This window comes from Syngnathus scovelli, chromosome 14 (genome assembly GCF_024217435.2).
Source record: "Syngnathus scovelli strain Florida chromosome 14, RoL_Ssco_1.2, whole genome shotgun sequence".
NCBI lineage: Eukaryota > Metazoa > Chordata > Actinopteri > Syngnathiformes > Syngnathidae > Syngnathus > Syngnathus scovelli.
In genome coordinates this window covers 12,719,255-12,740,518 of record NC_090860.1, presented here as the reverse complement: position 1 = coordinate 12,740,518, position 21,264 = coordinate 12,719,255, and the positions used below count along the sequence as shown (strand labels likewise).

Here is a 21,264-nt window from a genome sequence, read left to right as displayed (position 1 = left end):
ACACCCATGGCAGGGACACTGGTATTTCTTACTAGCTGTCGGGTCGCTGTTGTCACACACTGGCAGTTGCTGGTGAGTTCAGCTGTGTTTTGGGTGTGCCGCTCAAATTCCACAGTCCCTCCTGACCACATTTGAAAGCCTGGGAGGGCTGTAAATTATGAGTGCACATACGGCCGGCTGTTATATAAAGCCTGTTTTCATGTCTACTTTAAATAGTTGGCTGTTGTCAAGCAAACATCATTTGGGAGGAATACTGAGTTTAGTTGACATTTTACAGTACAAAAGCAGCTATTGTCTTGTTGGATTTTGCTACCATTTAATCTTGCTCATGGAAAAAAATAGTCATCTGCTCATTTTTATTTTTTTAACCCTTTGAATTCAATTTTTATGGTCATCTGCAATTTGTAAAACAGCCTAAGTACATGTTTTTTAAGAGTATGTTAGCAGATGTGTCTTCCACTTAAAGCAAGGGTCACTAAAGTGGACCCCACAGGGACTAAGTAAACCTTAAGGATCCCTTAAATAGTCTGCAGGCCTGTTGACACCATAGCTCATCCACGAGAGGCATCATTTTTTATGTTGCTACTCTATAAAAAGGTTTCTTGACCTCATTACCCACGGCTGGGCACTGACCTCTGATGTCATCATACAGCGACCAAATCTTGGCTTGCGTACGTCATCTTTATGCGACGGTTTATTTACGTCATGGCGTCGGTGGATTTCAGAGGTAGAGAAATGAAATAATTTAATTAAATCGTGCACAGGCGCGTGTGTGTCGGACAATGATAGATAAGCAAATGCGTTTAATCTTAAATATTTCAGTATTGTTAAGAAAGTATGTGTTTTCTGTCGTTCGTTAGTTGTTTAGCTTTTAGTGTTAGCGGCTAGCATTAGCAGCGCTTTTATTTTCATTGATGGAATGGAAGACAAGGGGCAAGATTTTTCTCACCAGCTGACCAGTAAATATAACTAAAGACTGCTACTTATGCTCTTTAATAAGATTTACGTCGAACGTAAAATCATCACTGGTGCATTTTCTGATTGATTTTCGTGTTTCCAAATGTGTCATGGTATATTTGTGACTTTGCAGAAAATCTGCTGGGCATCTCTTGGGTGGACAGCGGCTTGGTGCCCATCCTCAACCCTGGCAATGTACTCGATTACTTCTCGGAGAGGAGTAACCCCTTCTACGACCGCACTTGTAATAATGAGGTGGTGAAAATGCAACGGCTCAGCCTGGACCATCTCAAGTATGTTGAGAAATCTTTGTGTGTGCTACTGGAGAACAAACGGGCATGTTGGTGATGGTTGACGTGAACTTACTTTGCAGTCAGATGGTCGGAGTGGAGTACATTCTTCTTCATGCGCAGGAGCCCATTCTCTACATCATCCGTAAGCAACAGAGGCAGTCACCCACGCAAGGTGAGCATCGTGTCTCCCAAAAGAACATTTATTATTATTTGAAATTAAAGGATTTCGTAAGTCTTCTCGTATGGTAACTAACTACCATCTTCTCATCTTGTTTTCTGCTAACCAGTGATTCCCTTGGCTGACTACTACATCATCATAGGTGTGGTCTATCAGGCCCCGGATCTGAGCACAGTCATCAGCTCCAGAGCGGTGAGAATCAGGACCAACGCAATTAGCACGTCATTATCACTAGATGGCAATATTTTGCGATTTTTATTGTTTTTTAACCATTTCAGCTTTCCGCCGTTCACGGCATCCAGTCTGCTTTTGACGAAGCCATGTCCTACTGTCGCTACCATCCTTCAAAAGGATACTGGTGGCACTTCAAAGACCAGGAGGAGAGAGGTGAAGCAGTCAGAGGGACTTGACCGAATATGTCACAAGACTTTATATGAATAAAAATTGTTTTGACAGAAAAAAACAAGCCGAAGTCCAAGAAGAAAGAGGAGCCGGGTTCACTGTTCCAGAGACATCGTGTGGACACTCTGCTTTTGGACCTCAGGTCAAAGTTCCCGCCAACCTTCTACCAGGTACTTTGGACTCTTAATGTGGGGCAGAATAAAAACTTGAAGCAAGTCTGGTTTAAGTCAGTATACCGCTGTATTTATTATCTGTTCTTTCTGAAATTTCAGCCAAAGCCTGGAGAGAAGCCCATTCCAGGTAAGGTATCATTTGTATTCAAATATTCCTAAGCGAATAGGTGGTTTGATTTTATATATATTTAGATATTTTGAAATGTGTGTCACAGTGGAAGTAAAAAAAGAGCCTGAACCTCCCACGGAAACAGTCAAACAAGAGGAAAGAGAGCCAGCGGCTAAGTCCTCCGCCACCGCCGCCGCACCAACCAGCAAGCCGCCTCCCGAGAAGCGAGCTCGGCTCCAGTGACTGCAATTACAACATCGAACAAAACAGTTAGGACTCTGTCTTCCGCTACTTGACCTCAATGCGATCAGGATGAGGAAGTCATCCTCGTGTCGGATCTGGATGCCTCACACACAACATTATTGAATAATGATGATAAAATGAACCTCGGGGGGGGGGAGGGCAGCGGATGTTTGATGATCTTTTTGATGACATCAGCATTTTGCATGCAGGATCAGTTTCATTCCCGTAGGACTTTTTTTACACATGCAGGAATGATGATGCGTCATCACTTCCTGTGGGAACACGTAACCCGGCTTATTTCTGACACTGCTTATAAGCTTCTGTGTTTTTGTGTAATAAATGTGTTATGTTATTATGGTATATCGCCATATTTTTATTTAAAACATTGCTTTGACTGGACAGTTTTGCCATCATTGGGTTTTCAATTGAAAAGTCACAAATTCCCCATAAAATATAATGTTGTGATTGTTACATTCGTTATTTTATGGATGTTGAATATCATATGGATTCAGTTTAGTGTTAATGGGTTACCAGCATATTAAAATTATACTAAAAAAGTTCATGTTCATTTTCAATCAAATATTCTGGTAGTGTTTTCTGTAATGTTTTTTTTCCGCTAATGTTTATTTTCTGTCACCTCTTTTCACCTGCAATACACAAAAGTAACACTAGATGTCAACATTTCTCACTTATGGTCCAAACTCAAAACATTTTTATCAACTTGTAGCTTCATTTGTTGATAAACAATTACTAGTTTTGTCAAGTGTTGCGCATTTGTTGTAGTCCACATTATGACATCAAGACGACATTTTGTGTAAAAATTAAAACGCGTTTGCTTGTTCGCGTTTCTTCTTCGCCTGAAAAGCGGCGGAAACCACGAAGAAGAGCATTTTCGCAGGGCGTGGTGGGATAGCACGGTCCTCCAGTGGAGGAATCAAAGCAGCAGCCGAGCTCTACGGCTTGGCTTGGCTTGGCTGACTGGGGCTAGCTAGCGGCACTAGAAGATGCCTAGGCCAGCGTCTCTGACCAACAACACGGCGTCGTTCGTCCTTTAGACGTCGTCGGCGGCGGCGTACGTGTCGGCTAAAGCGAGCCATGGGCTCGCAGACCCTCCAGATCCTCAGGCAGGGGGTCTGGGCTTCTATTACCGGCGGGTGGTACTACGACCCCAACCAGAATACGTTCGTCAACGCGCTCCATCTTTACATCTGGCTCTTTCTGCTATGCTTCCCTTTCACGCTGTACATGGTGAGTTTTATTTTTCTTCTTTTTCTAACCCCGACTTTCGTTTTCCCATCGGCTGTACGGTCCAGGATAACGGCCACTGGGACACTAAATAGAAAGCTGTCTATTATCTGGAGCGTACACAATGTAATGTGCCATTAAAGTCCAACGGCACCACAAAATGTCCACTTTAGGCTTCTAAATTCAACGTTGCTTTTAACATTTACATATTTACAATGTACAATATTGATACGGAGAATGGAGATAGGAAATAAATAAATATTGAATAAAAATATTTCATGGAGCATAATAGAAAAAATGATCACTAAATATAGACAAACAATACTTTAATTCCATATTAAATGCAAGACGTTTTAAAAAAAAAACACAAAATGCGGGAAAAAAGTATCCCTTTCCCCTTCTCCTTTTTTATGCTCTAAAATGCTTTTTGTTGAGGATGAAGAATATATGCCTTTGCTGCACAGCTATTGTTTAAACAGCTGTTGCTTCTAAAGCCATGACAATCCAAGCTTACCGTTAGCATTTGAATGACATTTTGAATATTTTTTTGGGGGGGAGGTATTAGGCAGATTGATCTAGCAACATGAAAAGGTTTTCGTAGAAATGAACAAGTCCGTTTTAAAACCGTCACCCCTGTCCTAAGATTTTTTATTAGCGCCACCCCAGTGTCAGTTTCCCAAGCGTACAAACGTCTATATTGAGGGTGTTTCAAATTAGTGCGTGGCTCGCCTTCTATTCCGAGAGTGGAAATCCATCGGTCAGCTCCGTGGTTTATAACTTGAGCCACAACTAATAGCAACGTGCACGAATGCAGGGGGTATTCCAAGTGCAGTGGCAGATGATGTGGATTTGGAGGGGTGTGTCTATCTGTGAGGGGGGGGTCGTGTCATAGAGTTACTGGTTGTCATCTACACTTGTGGTGCAGCAACACATGAAGACAGACATTTTGAAAATCATTGCAGGCGTTGCCGTCCACCATGGTCATCGTGGGCATCTACTGCGGCGTGATCGCCGCCATGTTCCTGCTGCTCAAGACGGTCAACTACCGCTTGCACCACGCACTGGACGAGGGCGAAGTGGTCGAAATGCAGGCCAAGAAGACGCAGGGCAGCGCCGAGGGGTCATGCAATGTCAGCACCGGACGACGGCGGGACAGCAACGGCCCGGGGTAGGTTTGTGGGTGTTTTGGGAAAAATGTAAACCGAGAAGATGTTGTTTTTTGTCAGCATGGGAAGCCGCTCTTGCATAAGAATAAGATATTTCAAGCTCACTTGACCCACTTGACCGCTGGTGTTGAATTCCTGAGATTAAAATGGCCCGCACAAGGAATACTCGAGTTCTAAATTCCTGCAAATTGCACTTGGCTGCAGTCAATAGTTCCTTTCTTGCAAGCACAATGGATGATGTTGAATGAAACGTCCTGAGGGTATAAACTCCTCGCCAAGAAACATTGCGGGCCGTACGTACTTTCAGCTTGAAGTCATTGTTCACTTTAAATTTGGTATTGTAAGATTGAAATGCTAGTTGTGTTAGCCTGTCAAAGGAATATTGCATTGTGTGTTAGCATGAAGCTAGCTGTTGTTTTGGGGCAAAATGTTGCTCTCCATCTGCTGAAATAAGTCTGGTATATCCAGGTAGCACTATGTTTGTATATAAACTTAAAAAGTTCTCCATAATGTTTTTTTCACCAAGTCTAAAGGCTCCAGCAGAAGGGGGAGAAAGAAAAAAAAAAACAATGAGGTTGCACTTTTTTTTATTGCCCTTAACGGGACCGAGTGACTCATATCGACATTCCAGAGTGGCGGTACCTTAGCTCGACCCTTTCGGAGCGCCACAAAAAAGATTTTGCACTCAAGGTGTTGTTGTTGTTCCTGCGCACTCCACGTGACACCGTTTCTCGGGATGTTTATCTCCGCCGCTTGAACCCAGTTGCGAAATATCCCCAGCGCATGGAAATGATTTATAGACAATCCCTGGCAGGCTGTTTGCTTTTCGGTCATCACGGGCCTTGGTTGGAAAAAGCACATCTGGGCTAAATATAAACACGGCGGCTACTTTACATCACTCCAAATCTCATTACTGTCACGTATTTGGCTCGTCGATGATGTGAGAGACAAACCCTTGGCGGAGTTGCGCAACCTCCCCCCCCCCCCCCCCCCCCCCCCCCTACCCTTCATTCAATCCGCTGATTGAAAGGATCAAGATGAATGACACGAGCATCAGCGTGATGAATGACACACCGGGGCAGTGAGTAACACGAGTGCGTGTTTGCGTGCGCGCAGAGACCCCGGAGGGGGGATCGAGATGGCCGACTTCATCAGGCAAGAAACGCCGCCGGTGGACTGCAGCTCACGCAACTCCTACATCGGGATGGAGCAGCAGGTATTTTGTGGATTGCAGTGGCGGGAAGGAACAAAAGTCTTCTAATTCCTTCATCTTTTGCATTCCCGTTCCAGACGGCGTCCACCCTCGGGAGAGCGACGGGAGCCAAAGGTAACGGTGCCCCTCCTTAGCCTTGGCTCATTAAAGACGGGGAGGGGAGGGGGGTGTTTCTGGGAAAAGTGTTTGGGCCCATCTGTTACTCGGAGGTCACTCAAAGGTAGATTGTGCAGCGAAACAAAAGACGGTGGCAGTCACACAGGAAGGGCAAGAACGGCACCTCGCCGGGGCCGTATTAATAATTGATTGAAGCTGTCGTCTCCTAATTGCTTCCCTCCTTTCTTTGCAGATGTGGGAAAGACGTCAGATGACATCAGCTTGACTCTGGTGGAGAGTTGCAGTCACGATCACGGTGCGTATAGAAAATGTTTTGTTTTCATGGGCCCATTTTGTTTTTGTTTTTTGTCACATAAAAGTCAAATCAGTGATAATTTGAATACTTTATCCAAAAGATGTCTCTTGTATGTCTATAAATGTGTGGTCCTTCCTCCTTGTGTCTTTAGATCTGCTCTCAGACACAAAGATGTACTGCCTGGTTCCCAACGACTCCTTCGCCTCCCTGCAGCCCTCCACCTCCTTGTGTCCGTCCGAGCTGTCCCGAGAACCCGCCGAGCTGTGCAACGCCAGCGCCTACCACTGCGGCCTGTCGCACGAGGACGCCGCCCATCACTTGTCCTCGCAGTCGCAGACCTTTCGGAAGGAGCCCCGATCGCGGGGATTACCTCGGACCTCCAGCTCGGCGGGGTCTGCCTTCCCCGACCCGGGCTTGCCGGACTTTACGCTCTATCCGCCACCCAGGAGGGGCGGCCTGGATCCCGTGCGCGAGCTGGAGGCCGCCAGGCCGCAACGGGAGGCGGGCGAGCGGCTCTACCAGCAGGACCAAGCGGTGGCCTCCACCTCGGGGCTGGAATGTTACAGGAACAAGAACCCGCACAGGGTATCCCGCTCCGTCTCTAGAGAAGCCGGAGAGGGTAGCTCAGGTTTGTACCAGGGGGATTCGGGCGGCGGCAGGAAGGGCCCCGATGTGGGGAGAAAATCCCGGCGGGGCGAGCGCAGCGCCGAGAGCCTGCGCAGCCTGAGCGCGCGCAGCAGCGGCTCCACCGAGAGCTACTGCAGCGGCACCGACCGCGACACAAACAGCACCGCCAGCAGTTTTCACAGCGAGCAGACCAGCTCCACGCACGTGGAGAGCCTGCTGTCGCTCTCGGGGGACGAACGCATGCGGGAGCGGGCGGACGCCGACAGCAGGGCGTGTTCCCGGGGTGTTCGCGGCCTACCCTCCAGGGAGGCCAACAAGAACCCGCACGCCAACGAACTGACGGCTAACCGGCCAGGCACCGTCGCGTCCTCCGCGCCTCCCGAGCTCACGGAGGGCAGCGGGAGTCCGGAAGATCCGAGCATCAGGTCCGGTGCCGACGGCTCGGTCGAAGCGGTCGCCGTGGACCGCGTCGAGCCAAACAACGTTGTTCAGAGGACTTGCTCTCTGTCTACTGGCCGCACCGGGCGGCGGCGGACGGGCAAGAAACGGGCCAGCAGTTTTGACGCCAGCCGCCACCGGGACTACATGTCGCCGCGCGGGCTGGCCAAGCCTTGCAGCGCCGTGTTCGCCGGAGGCGGCGGAGAGGAGGACTCCAGCGACCACAGCGAGCAGAGCTGCGCCTCCAGTCTCCCCTCAGCCCGCCACTTGAGCACGGACAGCTCCTCCAGCGCCACCTCTCGCTCCTGCCACTCACCCGAGGGCCGCTACCGGGCCCTCAAAGCCAAGCAGACCGCAGCCGGCGCGACGCCGGAAGCGCGGGCGGGAGGGCGGCGGCGCGCCTCCCGGCGTACCCCCAGCACGGGCAACGCCAGGACGCACGCCCGCGTGTTGAGCTTGGACAGTGGCACCGCCGCCTGCCTTAACGACCCCACGCGCCTCGGAGCTCCCGCCGGGCCGCGACCCCTCACCACCTCCAAATCTGACCTGGAAGCCAAAGAAGGGGAGGTTCTGGATGCCGCCTCCCTGCTGGGTCGCGCCTCCCAGCTGGAGTCGGTGACACGCTCCAGGAACAGTCTGCCCAGCCAGGCCGTGTTCTTGGAGTCTCAGGACGCCGGCGCCGCTTGCCTTCGGGGTATGTCATGTAACTGTTTAAAATAAATAATGAATTGTAAAAAAAAGTACCAATAATTCCTTTTCACCATCACAGCCCCCGGCAGCGAGGAGACGGTGGTCTTCCGCCGTGAGCGGAGCACGTTTCGCCGGCAGGCGGTGCGACGGCGGCACAACGCGGGCAGTAACCCCACGCCACCATCCTCTCTCATTGGCTCTCCCCTCAGGTACGACGTCCTTCACAAACCGATGTCAGCATGTGACGAGAGCTACTCAGATTTATTTCCCCGAAAATCATCCAGCCCTGAATCACACTTTGATCACGCGTCGTCGTTATGTCTCGCTCAGCATGTGATTCCTTCGTTCTTTTTCCCAGCTGTGATGATGTCATGTCGTTTTTTTAACAACATTTTGGGCGGCCGAGGAAAGAATAGAGTCCTTTCAACATCACAAGTCCTGATGAATCAATCTCCTCACAAGCGCGCATGATTTGCCCGTTCTGCTGTGTCTCATCGATTAGTTTGTTTTTCTGTCGCTCTGAAAGATTTGGAGACAATTCCGACTTTGAACTTTATTGAAGCCCGAGAACTTGTTTACTTGTTTTCCCAAATACGTGTCCCCCCCCCCAAAAAAAAAACCTCACTTTATTCCTCCCCCACTTTTCTCCTGCAGTCTCCAGGAGGCGCTCAGTCAAGCGTCCCAGCCTCCCACCAAGTCCACTCAGCCGTCTCGCACCGCCTCCCAGGTGACGGTGCTGAGCGCCAGCGCCTCCCTGCTGGCCAGGAATGGAAGCGCACACCTGGATGGTTCTCAGGACAAGGCCTCGACTGTCGGCGCCAGCAGTTTGCAGGACGACCTCGGTGGGGAAACCAACGCACGTTGCGTGTTTTGAAACAATTCGAAGCGGAACAGTGAACCCGCTCGAGGACACACAATGTCCCAAGTTCGGCGTCACCGCGAAGCTGCGGTCGTTGCAGTCAGTCAGTCAGTCGTTCGTGTTCGGCCAACTGATGCAATCAGATCCCCAAGCGCAGTGCGCATTATCCATGCTCCAGTTATCTTCGTTTGTTGATGGAGCGTCTGCAGGCTCCTCTAGCGCCACCGCCATCGATAATGACCATTTCTTTATTTTCAGGAAAACTCACACCCTCCTTGTATGAGGCCATGGGGTGCGACATGTCCCTGGTCAACTTTGAACCCGCCACCAGACGAGCCTCCAATAATATTTGGTGAGGAGCGCCGACACAAACTAGACACGATTAGTTGTAATAACAGGAAATGAACACTGTAGAAAAGTGCAAGAGTAAATATTTGACCAGTCTGGGTTATCAGGTTATCCAAACAGCAGTTGCATTAGCGTCATGCTACTATTTTTTTTTTTTTTTTCTCCCTCCGTGTGTGTGCTGCAGGGACACAGACTCCCACCTCTCCAGTTCTACCTCAGTTCGCTTCTTTCCTCATGACCTGGTGAGTAGATATTTATGCTGGATGTCAGTAAGAAAGCACCTCACGCAGCTCCCCCTCCCCCAGATCCGCCTGAACCGCCTGCTCACCATGGACCCGGAGCTGCTGGAGCAGCAGGACGGAGACCTGAGCCCAGATCTGCACATTGTGACGCTGGGACCCGACGAGCCGGTGCGCGCCCCCGTCGCCAAGGTCAAGCAGTACTACCGATTGTGGCTCATGCCTTACCTGTGGGTGGGGCTTCACTTCGACCGCCTCACTCTGCTGGCGCTGTTCGACCGGTGAGTCGCTACAGCGCCGTGACGTGGTGGACTGTGATTGCGCAGGTGGCAGGAGACCAAACAATGTTTTGATACCTTTATCCCAGGAATCGAGAAGTTCTGGAGAACGTGCTGGCCGTGGTGCTGGCCGTCCTGGTGGCCTTCCTGGGCTCGGTGCTTTTGGTGCACGGGTTCTTCACCGACATCTGGGTCTTTCAATTCTGCCTGGTCATCGCCAGCTGCCAATATTCTTTGCTCAAGGTGAGGAATATTGTGGTTTTAAAAATTATTTTCTGTTTTGTCTGTAGACTTTTTTAAAAATCTGTTTCATTGGCAGAGCGTTCAACCAGACTCCTCTTCCCCGCGTCATGTAAGTCACGGCTCTTCTCTTTATCGTAGCCGCGGTGGTCCGCTAACCTTTCACGGCTCTCTGTCGCCACCTACAGGGCCACAATCGCATCATCGCCTACAGCCGCCCCGTCTACTTCTGCCTGTGCTGCGGTCTCATCTGGCTGCTTCACTACACCAGCTTGAGGACGAGCTCCTCCCGCTTCACGCTTTACGGCGTCGCGCTCACCAGCTCGCTCATCCTCGCCTCTGCCAGGGACCTCGTCATAGGTGACGATAAAAATCCTACGCCACGATTAAAGTTTAAAATCATTAACGATTGTCTCTCGTGTGTGTTTGCAGTCTTCACGCTGTGTTTCCCCATCATTTTCTTCGTGGGCCTGCTGCCGCAAGTCAACACGTTTGTCATGTATTTTTTCGAGCAGCTGGATATCCACATTTTTGGCGGCAACGGTGAGCCGCACCTTTTTAATTTTATTTTATTTTATTTATTAACACTCCTCTTCTGCCCGCAGCCTGCACCAGCCTACTGTCGTCCCTCTACAGCGTCCTCCGCAGCGTGCTCACCGTCGCGCTGTTATACGGCTTCTGCTACGGCGCCCTCAAGGTGAGCCGCACTCGCTTTCGATTCGGACACGAACTCAGTACGCCAACCGGCGCCGCTTTTCGACTTTTCCAGGAGAACTGGGAGCCTCATCACATCCCTGTGCTCTTCTCCGTCTTCTGCGGCCTGCTGGTGGCCGTGTCGTACCACCTGAGCCGGCAAAGCAGCGACCCGTCTGTACTCATGTGAGCACACTTAGGGGACAAAAGTATTGGGACGGGCACCGCTGACGGGAAGTTGTAACAAGTTTTCCTGTCTCAATGAATGCATCAACCTGCTGTAATTGTCTTCTAGCTCGCTGATACAGTCCAAAATGTTGCCCAACCTGAGAGACAGCAACCCGGAGGACCCCTTGTCGGAAGTGCAGGACCCCCTGCCTGATAAGCTGAAGGCCTCTGTGGTGGGTTTTTCGGTGGAAGCATTGAAACCAGACAAGCAGCGTCATTATAAAGGATTCTAATCGCTTATCGATTCGCAGAACGAGCGTCTGCAGTCGGACTTTATCGTGTGCGTGGTCATCGCCGTGCTCTACTTCGCCATCCACGTCAGCACGGTCTTCATCGCCCTGCAGGTGGGTACACCGGCCATTCACGCCGTTTTCCCCCGACGCTAATCTCCTCCGCGTCCCCCGCAGCCTTTCCTGAGCTACGTGCTCTACACGTTGCTGGGCACGGTGGGTCTGCTCACCCACTACCTTCTACCACAAGTGCGCAAACAGCTCCCCTGGTACTGCTTCTCGCACCCGCTGCTCAAGACCAAAGAGTATTACCAGTTTGAAGTCAGAGGTGAGCACACAGACAATCATGACTCGTCGACTTCATGTTGAATTCTAAAAAAAAATATTCTTCTCCGGCGTCAGACGCCGCTCACGTCATGTGGTTCGAGAAGCTCCACGTGTGGCTGCTCTTCGTGGAGAGGAACGTCCTCTACCCTCTCGTCATCCTCAACGAGATGAGCGGCAGCGCCAGGGAGCTCGCCAGCCCCAAGCGACTGGACACCGAGTGAGAGAAACAACCACGCTTGATTTCATTTTTTTTTTTTTTTTGGACACAATGTTCTCTTCTCCAGAGTGGGCGCGCTGATGATCACCGTGGCGGGCCTGAAGCTGCTTCGCTCGTGCTACAGCAGCCCCACCTACCAGTACATCACCGTCCTCTTCACCGTGCTCTTCTTCACCTTCGACTACCGCCACATGTCGGAGACTCTGCTGCTGGATCTCTTCCTCATGTCCATCGTCTTCAGCAAGGTGCGTTTTGAGCGATTCGCCTACTTTGCTGACCTTGCAAACCTTTTTTTTTTTTTCCCCAGAGTCCATAAGTCCATTTTTTAATGTTTTGATTTTTATTTTCAGCTGTGGGAGCTGTTCTACAAGCTGCACTTTGTCTACACCTACATCGCACCCTGGCAGATCACCTGGGGCTCAGCCTTCCACGCCTTCGCTCAACCCTTTGCCGTGCCCCGTATCCTTTCCACGCCACCTCGTATATATTTTTACGACTCTGGTCATGCTCTCAAGTCACAAGTCTCAGCTGTAAATTGTCTCTTTTGGAAGTGCTGACCCAGCTAGTCTCATTGAGGTCATGGTTATATGACAAGCTTACCCCGTCTGGTCCTTGACCTCCTCGCTTGCTGCAGACTCGGCTATGCTTTTCGTCCAAGCTCTGGTCTCGGCCATCTTCTCCACCCCGCTCAACCCTTTCCTAGGCAGCGCCATCTTCATCACGTCTTATGTCCGGCCTGTCAAGTTTTGGGAGCGTGACTACAAGTAGGATTAAAAAAAACATCTCACCTCGATGTAGTCAATTTAAACTTACTTTATTTTTCTCCACAAAGCACCAAGAGGGTGGATCACTCCAACACTCGGTTGGCCTCGCAGCTGGACAGAAATCCAGGTGAAGGGCTAGTTGTACATTGCTAATGATTTAGCGACTATTTAAGAAAGAATGAAACTATATTTCTTTTTAATCCCGCCAGGCTCGGACGACAATAACCTCAACTCCATCTTTTACGAGCACCTGACTCGCTCGCTGCAGCACAGCCTTTGCGGTGACCTTCTGCTGGGCCGTTGGGGCAACTTCAGCACGGGCGATTGCTTCATCTTGGCCTCGGACTACCTCAACGCCCTTGTTCACCTGGTGGAGATCGGCAACGGCCTGGTCACCTTCCAGCTCCGAGGGCTGGAGTTCCGAGGTGAGCTTCCTGCGGGACAGAAATGAGTTTCAGAACACTGACACTGTCGAGCGAAGTCCTCAGCAACTCTTCTTGTAGGTACCTACTGCCAGCAGAGGGAGGTGGAGGCCATCACCGAGGGTGTAGAGGAAGACGAGGGCTGCTGCTGCTGTGAGCCGGGCCACCTCCCGCACATCCTGTCCTTCAACGCCGCCTTCGGCCAGCGTTGGCTGGCCTGGGAGGTTCTGGTCACCAAATACGTGCTGGAGGGCTACAGCATCACCGACAACAGCGCCGCCTCCATGCTGCAGGTTTTCGACCTGCGACGCATCCTCACCACCTATTATGTCAAGGTGAGTGGGTGGAGACTTTAAGGAGACCAATCGGAGTGGAAAGATGTTTCATGGCGATGCTCTTTAGGGGATCATCTACTACGTAGTTGCCTCGCCCAAGCTGGAAGAGTGGCTGTCCAATGAGACCATGAAGGAGGGTCTGCGGGCGTGCGGCGAGAGGAACTACGTGGACCTGGATCCTACCTTTAATCCCAACATCGACGAAGACTACGACCACCGGCTGGCCGGCGTCTCCAGGGACAGTTTCTGCAGCGTTTACCTGGGCTGGATCCAGTACTGCAACTCTCGCAGGGACAAGGTAGCAAAATGGTCTTCATGTACTTTAAAAAAAAAAACCTTGAGGACAGTTGAACTCATGTTTTGTGTTGTAGCCTCTGGACAACGAGAGAGACTCACCTCTGGTGCTGCTTTGCTTCGGCCTGTGCGTACTGGGAAGGAGAGCGCTAGGAACGGCGGCTCATCACATGTCCAGGTTTGGCGGGCAAATTCCAGTAGCACTGATAAAAAATGGCGGCTCATTCCTTTCGCATGTGTCCCGTCCTACAGCAACCTGGAGTCTTTCCTGTACGGGCTTCACGCTTTGTTTAAAGGAGACTTCCGCATCTCGTCGGTGCGAGACGAGTGGATCTTCGCCGACATGGAGCTGCTCAGGAAGGTGGTGGTCCCCGGCATCCGGATGTCCCTCAAACTCCACCAGGATCACTTCACCTCGCCCGACGAGTACGAGGAACCGGCGGTGCTTTTCGAGGCCATCTCAGCCCACCAGCAGAACTTGGTCATCGCCCACGAGGGCGACCCGGCGTGGCGCAGCGCCGTGCTGTCCAACGCCCAGTCGCTCCTCGCTCTGCGCCACGTGCTGGACGAGGGCACCAACGAGTACAAGATCATCATGCTCAACCGCCGATACCTCAGCTTTAGAGTCATCAAGGTTCGGGAACATTTTCATCATTGTCGTCAGAAAATACAGACTACGTAATTCTTGCCGTGTGTCACAGGTCAACAAAGAGTGTGTGCGGGGCCTGTGGGCAGGCCAGCAGCAGGAGCTTGTGTTCCTACGGAACCGCAACCCGGAGCGGGGCAGCATCCAGAACGCCAAGCAGGCGCTCCGCAACATGATCAACTCGTCATCTGACCAGCCCATCGGCTACCCGATCTACGTGTCGCCGCTCACCACCTCCTACTGCAACTCGCACCCGCAATTGGGCCACGTCTTGGGCGGGCCCATCAGCATCGCCAACATCCGTAACTTTGTGGTCAGCACTTGGCACAGGTTTGTGTCGCTCTCTTGTATGAAACTATGGAGCAGTGTGTTGAAGGTTTCGATTTAGATGCCTTGGCTATCTCCGTTTTATTCTGACAGGTTACGAAAAGGCTGCGGCGCAGGTTGTAACAGCGGAGGGAATATCGAGGATCCCGACGGCGGCGGGCTGTCCTGCGGCAGCGGCAATGGGATAGCGGGTGACTCGCAGCAGAGCTCCATGTCTCACGGCGGCCATTCGGGACCCGGCGGCCGTCACTCGTACCAGCCGCACGCTCTGGGTGAGGGAAAGAGCACTTAGTTAACCATTAACGGCAAACCATAGCAGTCTGCTACATTGTCACAAGGCTAACGCTAACGGCGGTGTGGCTGTCCGGGCGTCCAGGCTCCAGTCAGAGTTCCCAGTCTGTCCAGTCCAGCCTGGTGCGCCACTCCCCGGCCCGGGCCTCCGTGGCGAGCCAGTCGTCGTCGTACCGCTACGGCGGCAGCAGCCGCCACTCGTCGCTGCGCACGTCCGCCACGGGCCTGGAGGCGTGCCGGCGTTCCTCCACCAGCCAGCTGTCCCTGCGCACGCTGCCCACCTCCCTGCAGCTGCGGCTGGGTTCCAACTCGGACTCGGCCGGCCCGTCGGCGTCGCTCTCCAGCCACAGCATCCCGCCGTGCAAGCGCCACACGCTGGTGGGTCTCCTGGGGAACGACGGCCTGTGCGGCGTGGTGATGGATCCCCTGGGCCAGCATCACCACCACCACCAGCAGCAGCAGCATCTTCATCATCATCACCTGCACCACCACCATCACCACCTGCAGCAGCACAACCCCGTGGTCTCCACGGTGCGCAGGGACGACATCTCCTACAGAGTGCAGGTGTGTGGGAAAGTTGTATTTCAACTCAAATATATAAATTTTTCTGTATCGCAAAATGAATCTGTTCTCTCCAGATTGTGGACCCGGGTCAGGTACTGGAGAGCATCAACGTGTCCAAGAGAAAGGAGCTGCAGTGGCCCGACGAGACGGTGAGATTGCGGGCGGGGAGGACCTGCTGGAGGGACTGGAGCCCCCTAGAGGGCATGGAAGGACATGTGAGTTAAGCTGACAACGCTGGTTCTGAAAATGTGAGTTGATTGTTGTTGGGCTTTTCCCAGGTGATTCACCGGTGGGTGCCTTGCAGCCGTGAGCCGGCCAACCGCTCCCATATAGACAAGACCATCCTGCTGGTACAGGTGGACGAAAAACTGGTGCCCATCGTCGAAACGGGCGTCATCGAACTGGGCGCCGAGGTTTGACAGGGCGTCCCAAACGGCAAGCACACAGGAAGCGGGAGCGCTCGGAATTGAAAGGCAAGGCTCGCTGCTAACCGTTAAATTGAAGTCAGAAGGTTGAGCGTGAGTTAACATAATGAGGTCGGTTATCATCGGCCGCTAACTACCTGCCGTCAACAATTATCAAAGCTTGAGCACGTTGTCAACTTCGGATGCGGTATTGCAATACGTGGCCGACTTTGACATCGAGATTGAACGCCAACGTTATTCACCGCTCACGGCTACAGTAAGTAGCTACACTTATCGAAGATCTTTGCATTTGTGACATTGCGCAATGTGGTTGAGTCACCGCTATTTGCTGCTAGCATCACGTTTAAAAACAGGAACTGGGAGTTATACCTCCACCCAACCCGCTCCGTCAGCAGAGTGGGAATCGAACCACAGGGAAAAAAAAAAAAATTAAGCCGAGGCAGACTTTTTATGAGTCTTTTTTTTTTTTTTTTTTTTAAGCACCTCCCTCCCTTTTGTCACAATCTGCCTTGCTTTTATCGTCTGGGGAAAAATGCTGCATGACAGTCAAGCTCATTGATTTCTATGCATTTTTTTTGTGTTGATACATTTTGTGGTTGTTAATAATTTGCCAAATATGCCTGGTTTTTGTCATTTCTGCTACCACCCCCGCACCGCCCCGTTGCCATAACAACAGACGACGTCGCTTTGTAGTCATTCCACTCGGATTAGATTCAAAGTATTGACTTGCACTATATTTTTTATTTACAGTAATGCACTACAATTGCATATATATATATATATATATATATATATATATATATATATATATATATATATATATATATATATATATATATATATATATATATATATATATATATATATATATATATATATATATATATATATATATATACACACTATTTATTATGACAGACTCTGAATGGCCGTGGTTATACCGATGCCTTGGAACGACGATTAAAATGCAATCACCCTTCTTATTTCTTTTCCCAACTTGAATATAACTTTTTATTGTATATCCGTATATATATTTACACAAATATATGTATATGTGTGCGTATGTATAATGTTGAGTGTAAAAAAATATTTATTACTGTGAAAATACTATTTACACTTTCCGCTTTTTGAGATAAAAAAAAATGTTAATGTATTAAAGGACCATGGGGTTGAAAACTACATGCAGTTTTTTTCTGATGGTTTGTTTAAATATTTAACTTAATTGCTTTTCTATACTGAGGAATAAAAAAAATGTTTTATTGCAAATGAGTTTCTATGGTGGATGTTTGAACGTAAATGAATGTTATTTAAACTCATGTTTGTAATGTTGGTTCATTAGTTCCCATTAATATGGATCCTTTTGCTCACAAAATTGACTTTCATATTAAAATATTTTTTTTATAACAACTTTTACAATTTCACTAACCCAATCATCCTGTAACTTTTTAAAAAAGATAAACGTGATTTTAGTAAATATTTGTCTTGGAAATTCCTGCGTCATCCTTCGACTTTCACCTGTCGATCAAGTCCAATCTCGTCTGACAGCGCGTGATTTTATTTCAGGAAAGCCCCGCCTCCTGCGCGCTGATTGGCTGCTTCTTCAATAACATTCCAAGCTTTTCTTTTTTTTTTTTAGGGGCTACATAAATAACACTCCCGTCAAGATTAACCGGGTCGTTTGGTCGTTTTTTTTTCACCGCTACCTTTTTCTCGGCTTCCTACAACAAAGCGAACAACAGGTAATACAAATGTGTAATTTTTACCGATATTTTTATTTATATTTTTGGAGTTTCTTTCGAACACCCTGATGGGATTTAATATTAGCTAGCTAGCTAGCCTAGGGAGAATGGATGTCATGTGACAGTCAGGAATCAGATGGTATCGAGCTGCTTCGAAAAAGATGCACTTTATGGATGTAATAAATATTATTGTCGTTATTCATAATTCATTGCCAAATCACAGGTCGGGAAATGTGCCGTTTTTTGGTGCTCCCGGTTGTCCTGGGGTTCTTCGCCGCCCTGGTGAACTCCTTCCCCACACAGGAGCCCGAAAACGGGAAGAACTGGGTGGTGATCGTCGCTGGCTCGTCTTCCTGGTACAATTATAGACATCAGGTAAATGTTTAAAAACTTTTTTTTTTCTTTAAAATAAGGGCTTTTTTTCCCCTTGGAACTACTAACAGTTTTATTTATTTTAGTTCACAACTTTTTTTTTTTTTTGGGGGGGGGGGGGGGGGAATTGTCTTTCTTGTATTTTGTCCTTATAAAACTTTTTCTTATTGTGTCTTCTGACCAGGCGGACGCGTGCCATGCCTACCAGATTGTCCACAAGAACGGCATCCCGGATGAGCAGATTGTGGTCATGATGATGGACGACTTAGCACAAGCTGAAGAGTGAGAATTTATACATTTTTCTTCTTCATTTCTGTCTTTATTTCTACCTCTATTCTTCATTTCAACTTCTCAAAACTCATCCTGATGGAATGACAATTGAGTTCTTAATTCCATCACCCCCTCCAAAAAAAAAAAAAAGATTGACCAGGCCTTTTATCAGTTGTGTCGGCCATATTCCTGCAGTTATTTCCAGCAGCCCTAACCCTGTTTTTAGTGGCACTGGGCCAAATATAAGAAAATCGTCAACGCTGATAATAAAGCCAAAGTAAAACTCCCCAAATCAACAGAAAAAAGTTTTCAATGAAAATAATCAGCAGATCAGTTTCTCATATTTTTAAGTCAAATACATTTTTGAAAGACCTGCAGCTCTTTATCACACACTTCCTCTTTTGTTTCTTTTACACTCCTCTGACACGCTTGGAAATATTTTTTAGAGAAATGAAAGTCACCTGGGTTTGCAAATGGAATAAAAATTTGTTGTTGTATTAAATGTTTCTCACTTCCCTCTTGAAGGAATCCTACACCTGGCATCTTGATCAACAGGCCCAATGGTAGCGACGTTTACAAAGGCGTCCTCAAGGACTACACGTCTCAAGTGAGTTCCAAAATAATAAATTGGCCCCCGCACAGTTTCTCACCAAGCGCTGACCGCCGGGTTGTGTCCAGGATGTTACTCCGGAAAACTTCCTGGCCGTACTGAAAGGTGATGCCTCTAAAGTTAAAGGAGGCTCTGGGAAAGTCTTAAAGAGGCCAGTGACAACTCTGCGATTTGCTTTTTTTTTTTTTTTTTTTGGTCAGATCGCCTCATCAATGTCTTAATTTTTTTGTCCCCACAGCGGTCCCAACGATCACGTCTTTGTTTACTTCACTGACCATGGAGCGCCTGGAATTATTGCCTTCCCTGATGGAGAGGTTGGCAGCCTTATTTTCAAAACACTTTCTGTCTATATATAATAATATGATCATGACTAAATATAATTATCAGATTTTTTTTATTGCAACTTCTGCTTGCTCATTTGTCTCTTTTTATCAGTTGCATGTCAAAGACCTCCAAGACACCATCCAGTACATGCACGACAATAAGAAGTACAAGAAGGTATGTAACTAATATTGCATCCTTCTCATCGTTGTCAACACTAATCTTCATCTTTATGTCAGATGGTGTTCTACATCGAAGCCTGCGAGTCAGGGTCAATGATGAAAGATCTGCCTGACGACATTGACGGTAAGTTGATCAAAACAGAAAAAACACCCCTAAAAAAAATTGTTTTGAAATATTTTTTTTGTTTTTTTTAGTTTACGCAACCACAGCCGCCAACTCCCACGAGTCCTCCTACGCTTGCTACTATGACTCAGAACGTGACACCTACCTGGGAGACTGGTACAGTGTCAACTGGATGGAAGACTCTGATGCGGTATTGTAGATGTTTTTCTTCTTTTTAAAATTCTTTTAACAATCCTCGAATGTAAAAAGTTTTTCCATGTCTGTCATGACAAAAGTCATACCTCGTCATAAATACTTAAGGGTATGACTTGCACTCTAGATTTTGCTATTTCTGTAACGCTCCAGGAGGACCTGTCCAAGGAAACACTCTCGAAACAGTTCCGAATCGTCAAGAGTCACACCAACACCAGCCACGTGCAGCAGTTTGGAAACAAAGTGAGCCCGCACACAAACAACACGTTCAATATGAAGATGTTTTGCATCATATTCACGTATGCTTGTCAGACTCTGGCCCACATGAAGGTGGCGGCCTTCCAGGGGACCCGCAAGAGCGGAGCCGGCGCCCCCGGCCCGTTGCCTCCTGTGCGCGAACTGGACCTGACGCCGAGTCCCGATGTTCCCCTGGCCATCCTCAAGAGGAAGCTGATGGCTTCCAACGACATTGGCGTCGCCCGGAGCGTTCTCTCAGAAATAAACACACACTTTAAGGTCAGCACTGCACAGCTGTCAATCAAATCTTGAAAGCTAAATTAGCTATGTGTGTTTATATTTTCACACGTGTGTAGGTGAGGGAGATGCTGGCGACGACCATGTATCAAATCGCCGAGGAAGTGACGGGCGATCGTTACGAAGCCGAGGAGGTGGTCAACGAGAGGCGGGACCTGACGCAGCACCGATGCTACCGGATCGCCGTGGACCACTACAAACAAAACTGCTACAACTGGAATAAAGCCAAGGTATGTCAGCAACACAACCGCACAAAAGACTTACTTTCCTGTGGATTGACATTTAGAGATATTTTTGGAACTAACTTCCCCGTCGAGGCTTTCATGTTAATTTCTCACTTCTGTAATGGTTTTGTGTTTCCAGTATGAATATGCACTGAGACATTTATATGCTCTGGTCAACATGTGTGAGAGAGGCTACACCGCTGACAGGTAGCTGCATTTGTATTAAAATTTGTTTTATTTTTTAAAATACAAGTAACTGTATTACTTCTCGTGTTTGTGTGCACAGCATCCAGATGGCCATGGACTCGGTGTGCCACTACAGCGAATGAACAAAACTCCTCAAAATATGAACGCTGCTTGGTTATTGGTTATATTAACAATCTATTAACAATTTTTATGTTTGTGGTTTTGATTTAAGATGAATTGCACTTTTGAAAGGTTTGACTTTTTAATGATTGTGTGCTTTTGCTTTTATTTGTGGAAATGCGTTTTGCTATCGGCTTTATTGGTGTGACAATGATCAATGTTTACTGACGCGCCAATAAAATGGTGAAATAGCAAAAATCTTGTCTTTTATATCACTTTATTTATTTATTATTTGATGGGCGACTTCAGAGATATGAATGAAACCTAATGCTTATTGTTGTAGCAGTACTTTTTACCGATGCGTCTAAATCACAGTGAAGTACTGCCCTCTGGCGGTGGATAGTAGACATAATATTATCGCAACAATTCGAGTTAAGTTCAGCCAGCGTTATTTTGGAGGTAACTTCATCCATCCTTCTGTTGCTTTGTTTTCCTTTTGCTTTAAATCTAGATGTGT

At 48.5% G+C, this 21,264-nt stretch overlaps 3 protein-coding genes across 5 annotated transcripts; all 3 read left to right on the top strand.

The window, feature by feature from the left end:
• The first annotated feature begins 582 nt into the window (after positions 1 to 582).
• med6 (mediator complex subunit 6) lies at positions 583 to 2,715 on the top strand. 2 transcript variants are annotated; one of them, XM_049740940.1, is made up of 8 exons: positions 583 to 727; positions 1,091 to 1,250; positions 1,331 to 1,422; positions 1,538 to 1,620; positions 1,707 to 1,815; positions 1,885 to 2,000; positions 2,103 to 2,130; positions 2,219 to 2,715. In XM_049740940.1, exons 1-8 carry the CDS (start codon positions 685 to 687, stop codon positions 2,353 to 2,355), a joined length of 768 nt encoding a protein of 255 aa, XP_049596897.1. In that variant the 5' UTR covers positions 583 to 684; the 3' UTR covers positions 2,356 to 2,715. The 2 variants fall into 2 exon arrangements, with proteins under 2 accessions (XP_049596897.1, XP_049596898.1); XM_049740941.2 differs by lacking the exon at positions 583 to 727 and adding an exon at positions 788 to 959.
• Positions 2,716 to 3,256: 541 nt separating this feature from the next.
• On the top strand, positions 3,257 to 17,280 carry pcnx1 (pecanex 1). Of its 2 annotated transcripts, XM_049740628.2 has the most exons (35): positions 3,257 to 3,603; positions 4,563 to 4,768; positions 5,883 to 5,982; positions 6,057 to 6,093; positions 6,329 to 6,391; positions 6,543 to 8,150; positions 8,226 to 8,355; positions 8,801 to 8,988; positions 9,264 to 9,357; positions 9,538 to 9,595; positions 9,659 to 9,873; positions 9,960 to 10,113; positions 10,190 to 10,222; positions 10,299 to 10,470; positions 10,543 to 10,653; positions 10,716 to 10,807; positions 10,880 to 10,989; positions 11,099 to 11,204; positions 11,283 to 11,375; positions 11,439 to 11,589; positions 11,664 to 11,805; positions 11,873 to 12,050; positions 12,156 to 12,264; positions 12,440 to 12,569; positions 12,638 to 12,696; positions 12,779 to 12,994; positions 13,073 to 13,326; positions 13,394 to 13,624; positions 13,698 to 13,798; positions 13,873 to 14,254; positions 14,322 to 14,596; positions 14,687 to 14,865; positions 14,970 to 15,448; positions 15,523 to 15,663; positions 15,727 to 17,280. In XM_049740628.2, exons 1-35 carry the CDS (start codon positions 3,451 to 3,453, stop codon positions 15,865 to 15,867), a joined length of 6,891 nt encoding a protein of 2,296 aa, XP_049596585.1. In that variant the 5' UTR covers positions 3,257 to 3,450; the 3' UTR covers positions 15,868 to 17,280. The 2 variants fall into 2 exon arrangements, with proteins under 2 accessions (XP_049596585.1, XP_049596586.1); XM_049740629.2 differs by lacking the exons at positions 15,523 to 15,663; positions 15,727 to 17,280 and having other exon boundaries at positions 14,932 to 15,061.
• Positions 17,281 to 17,458: 178 nt separating this feature from the next.
• lgmn (legumain) lies at positions 17,459 to 21,005 on the top strand. Its single transcript, XM_049740845.2, has 14 exons — positions 17,459 to 17,612; positions 17,836 to 17,987; positions 18,169 to 18,266; positions 18,780 to 18,861; positions 18,933 to 19,015; positions 19,103 to 19,178; positions 19,300 to 19,362; positions 19,425 to 19,491; positions 19,563 to 19,681; positions 19,837 to 19,926; positions 19,996 to 20,199; positions 20,277 to 20,447; positions 20,581 to 20,648; positions 20,728 to 21,005. The coding sequence occupies exons 2-14, from the start codon at positions 17,844 to 17,846 to the stop codon at positions 20,768 to 20,770; spliced, it is 1,308 nt and encodes a 435-aa protein (XP_049596802.1). The 5' UTR covers positions 17,459 to 17,612; positions 17,836 to 17,843; the 3' UTR covers positions 20,771 to 21,005.
• The last annotated feature ends 259 nt before the right edge of the window (positions 21,006 to 21,264 follow it).

Coding starts and splice junctions, on each gene's coding strand:
- med6 (XM_049740940.1), top strand. CDS start 685: ATGCGACGGTTTATTTACGTCATGGCGTCGGTGGATTTCAGAG. Junction 1,423..1,537: donor GAGGCAGTCACCCACGCAAG/GTGAGCATCGTG, acceptor TCTGCTAACCAG/TGATTCCCTTGGCTGACTAC. Junction 1,816..1,884: donor CAAAGACCAGGAGGAGAGAG/GTGAAGCAGTCA, acceptor TTGTTTTGACAG/AAAAAAACAAGCCGAAGTCC.
- pcnx1 (XM_049740628.2), top strand. CDS start 3,451: ATGGGCTCGCAGACCCTCCAGATCCTCAGGCAGGGGGTCTGGGCTTCT. Junction 12,570..12,637: donor TTTTGGGAGCGTGACTACAA/GTAGGATTAAAA, acceptor TTCTCCACAAAG/CACCAAGAGGGTGGATCACT. Junction 13,625..13,697: donor GCAACTCTCGCAGGGACAAG/GTAGCAAAATGG, acceptor TTTGTGTTGTAG/CCTCTGGACAACGAGAGAGA.
- lgmn (XM_049740845.2), top strand. CDS start 17,844: ATGTGCCGTTTTTTGGTGCTCCCGGTTGTCCTGGGGTTCTTCGCCGCC. Junction 19,179..19,299: donor TTGCCTTCCCTGATGGAGAG/GTTGGCAGCCTT, acceptor TCTTTTTATCAG/TTGCATGTCAAAGACCTCCA. Junction 20,200..20,276: donor AAATAAACACACACTTTAAG/GTCAGCACTGCA, acceptor ACACGTGTGTAG/GTGAGGGAGATGCTGGCGAC.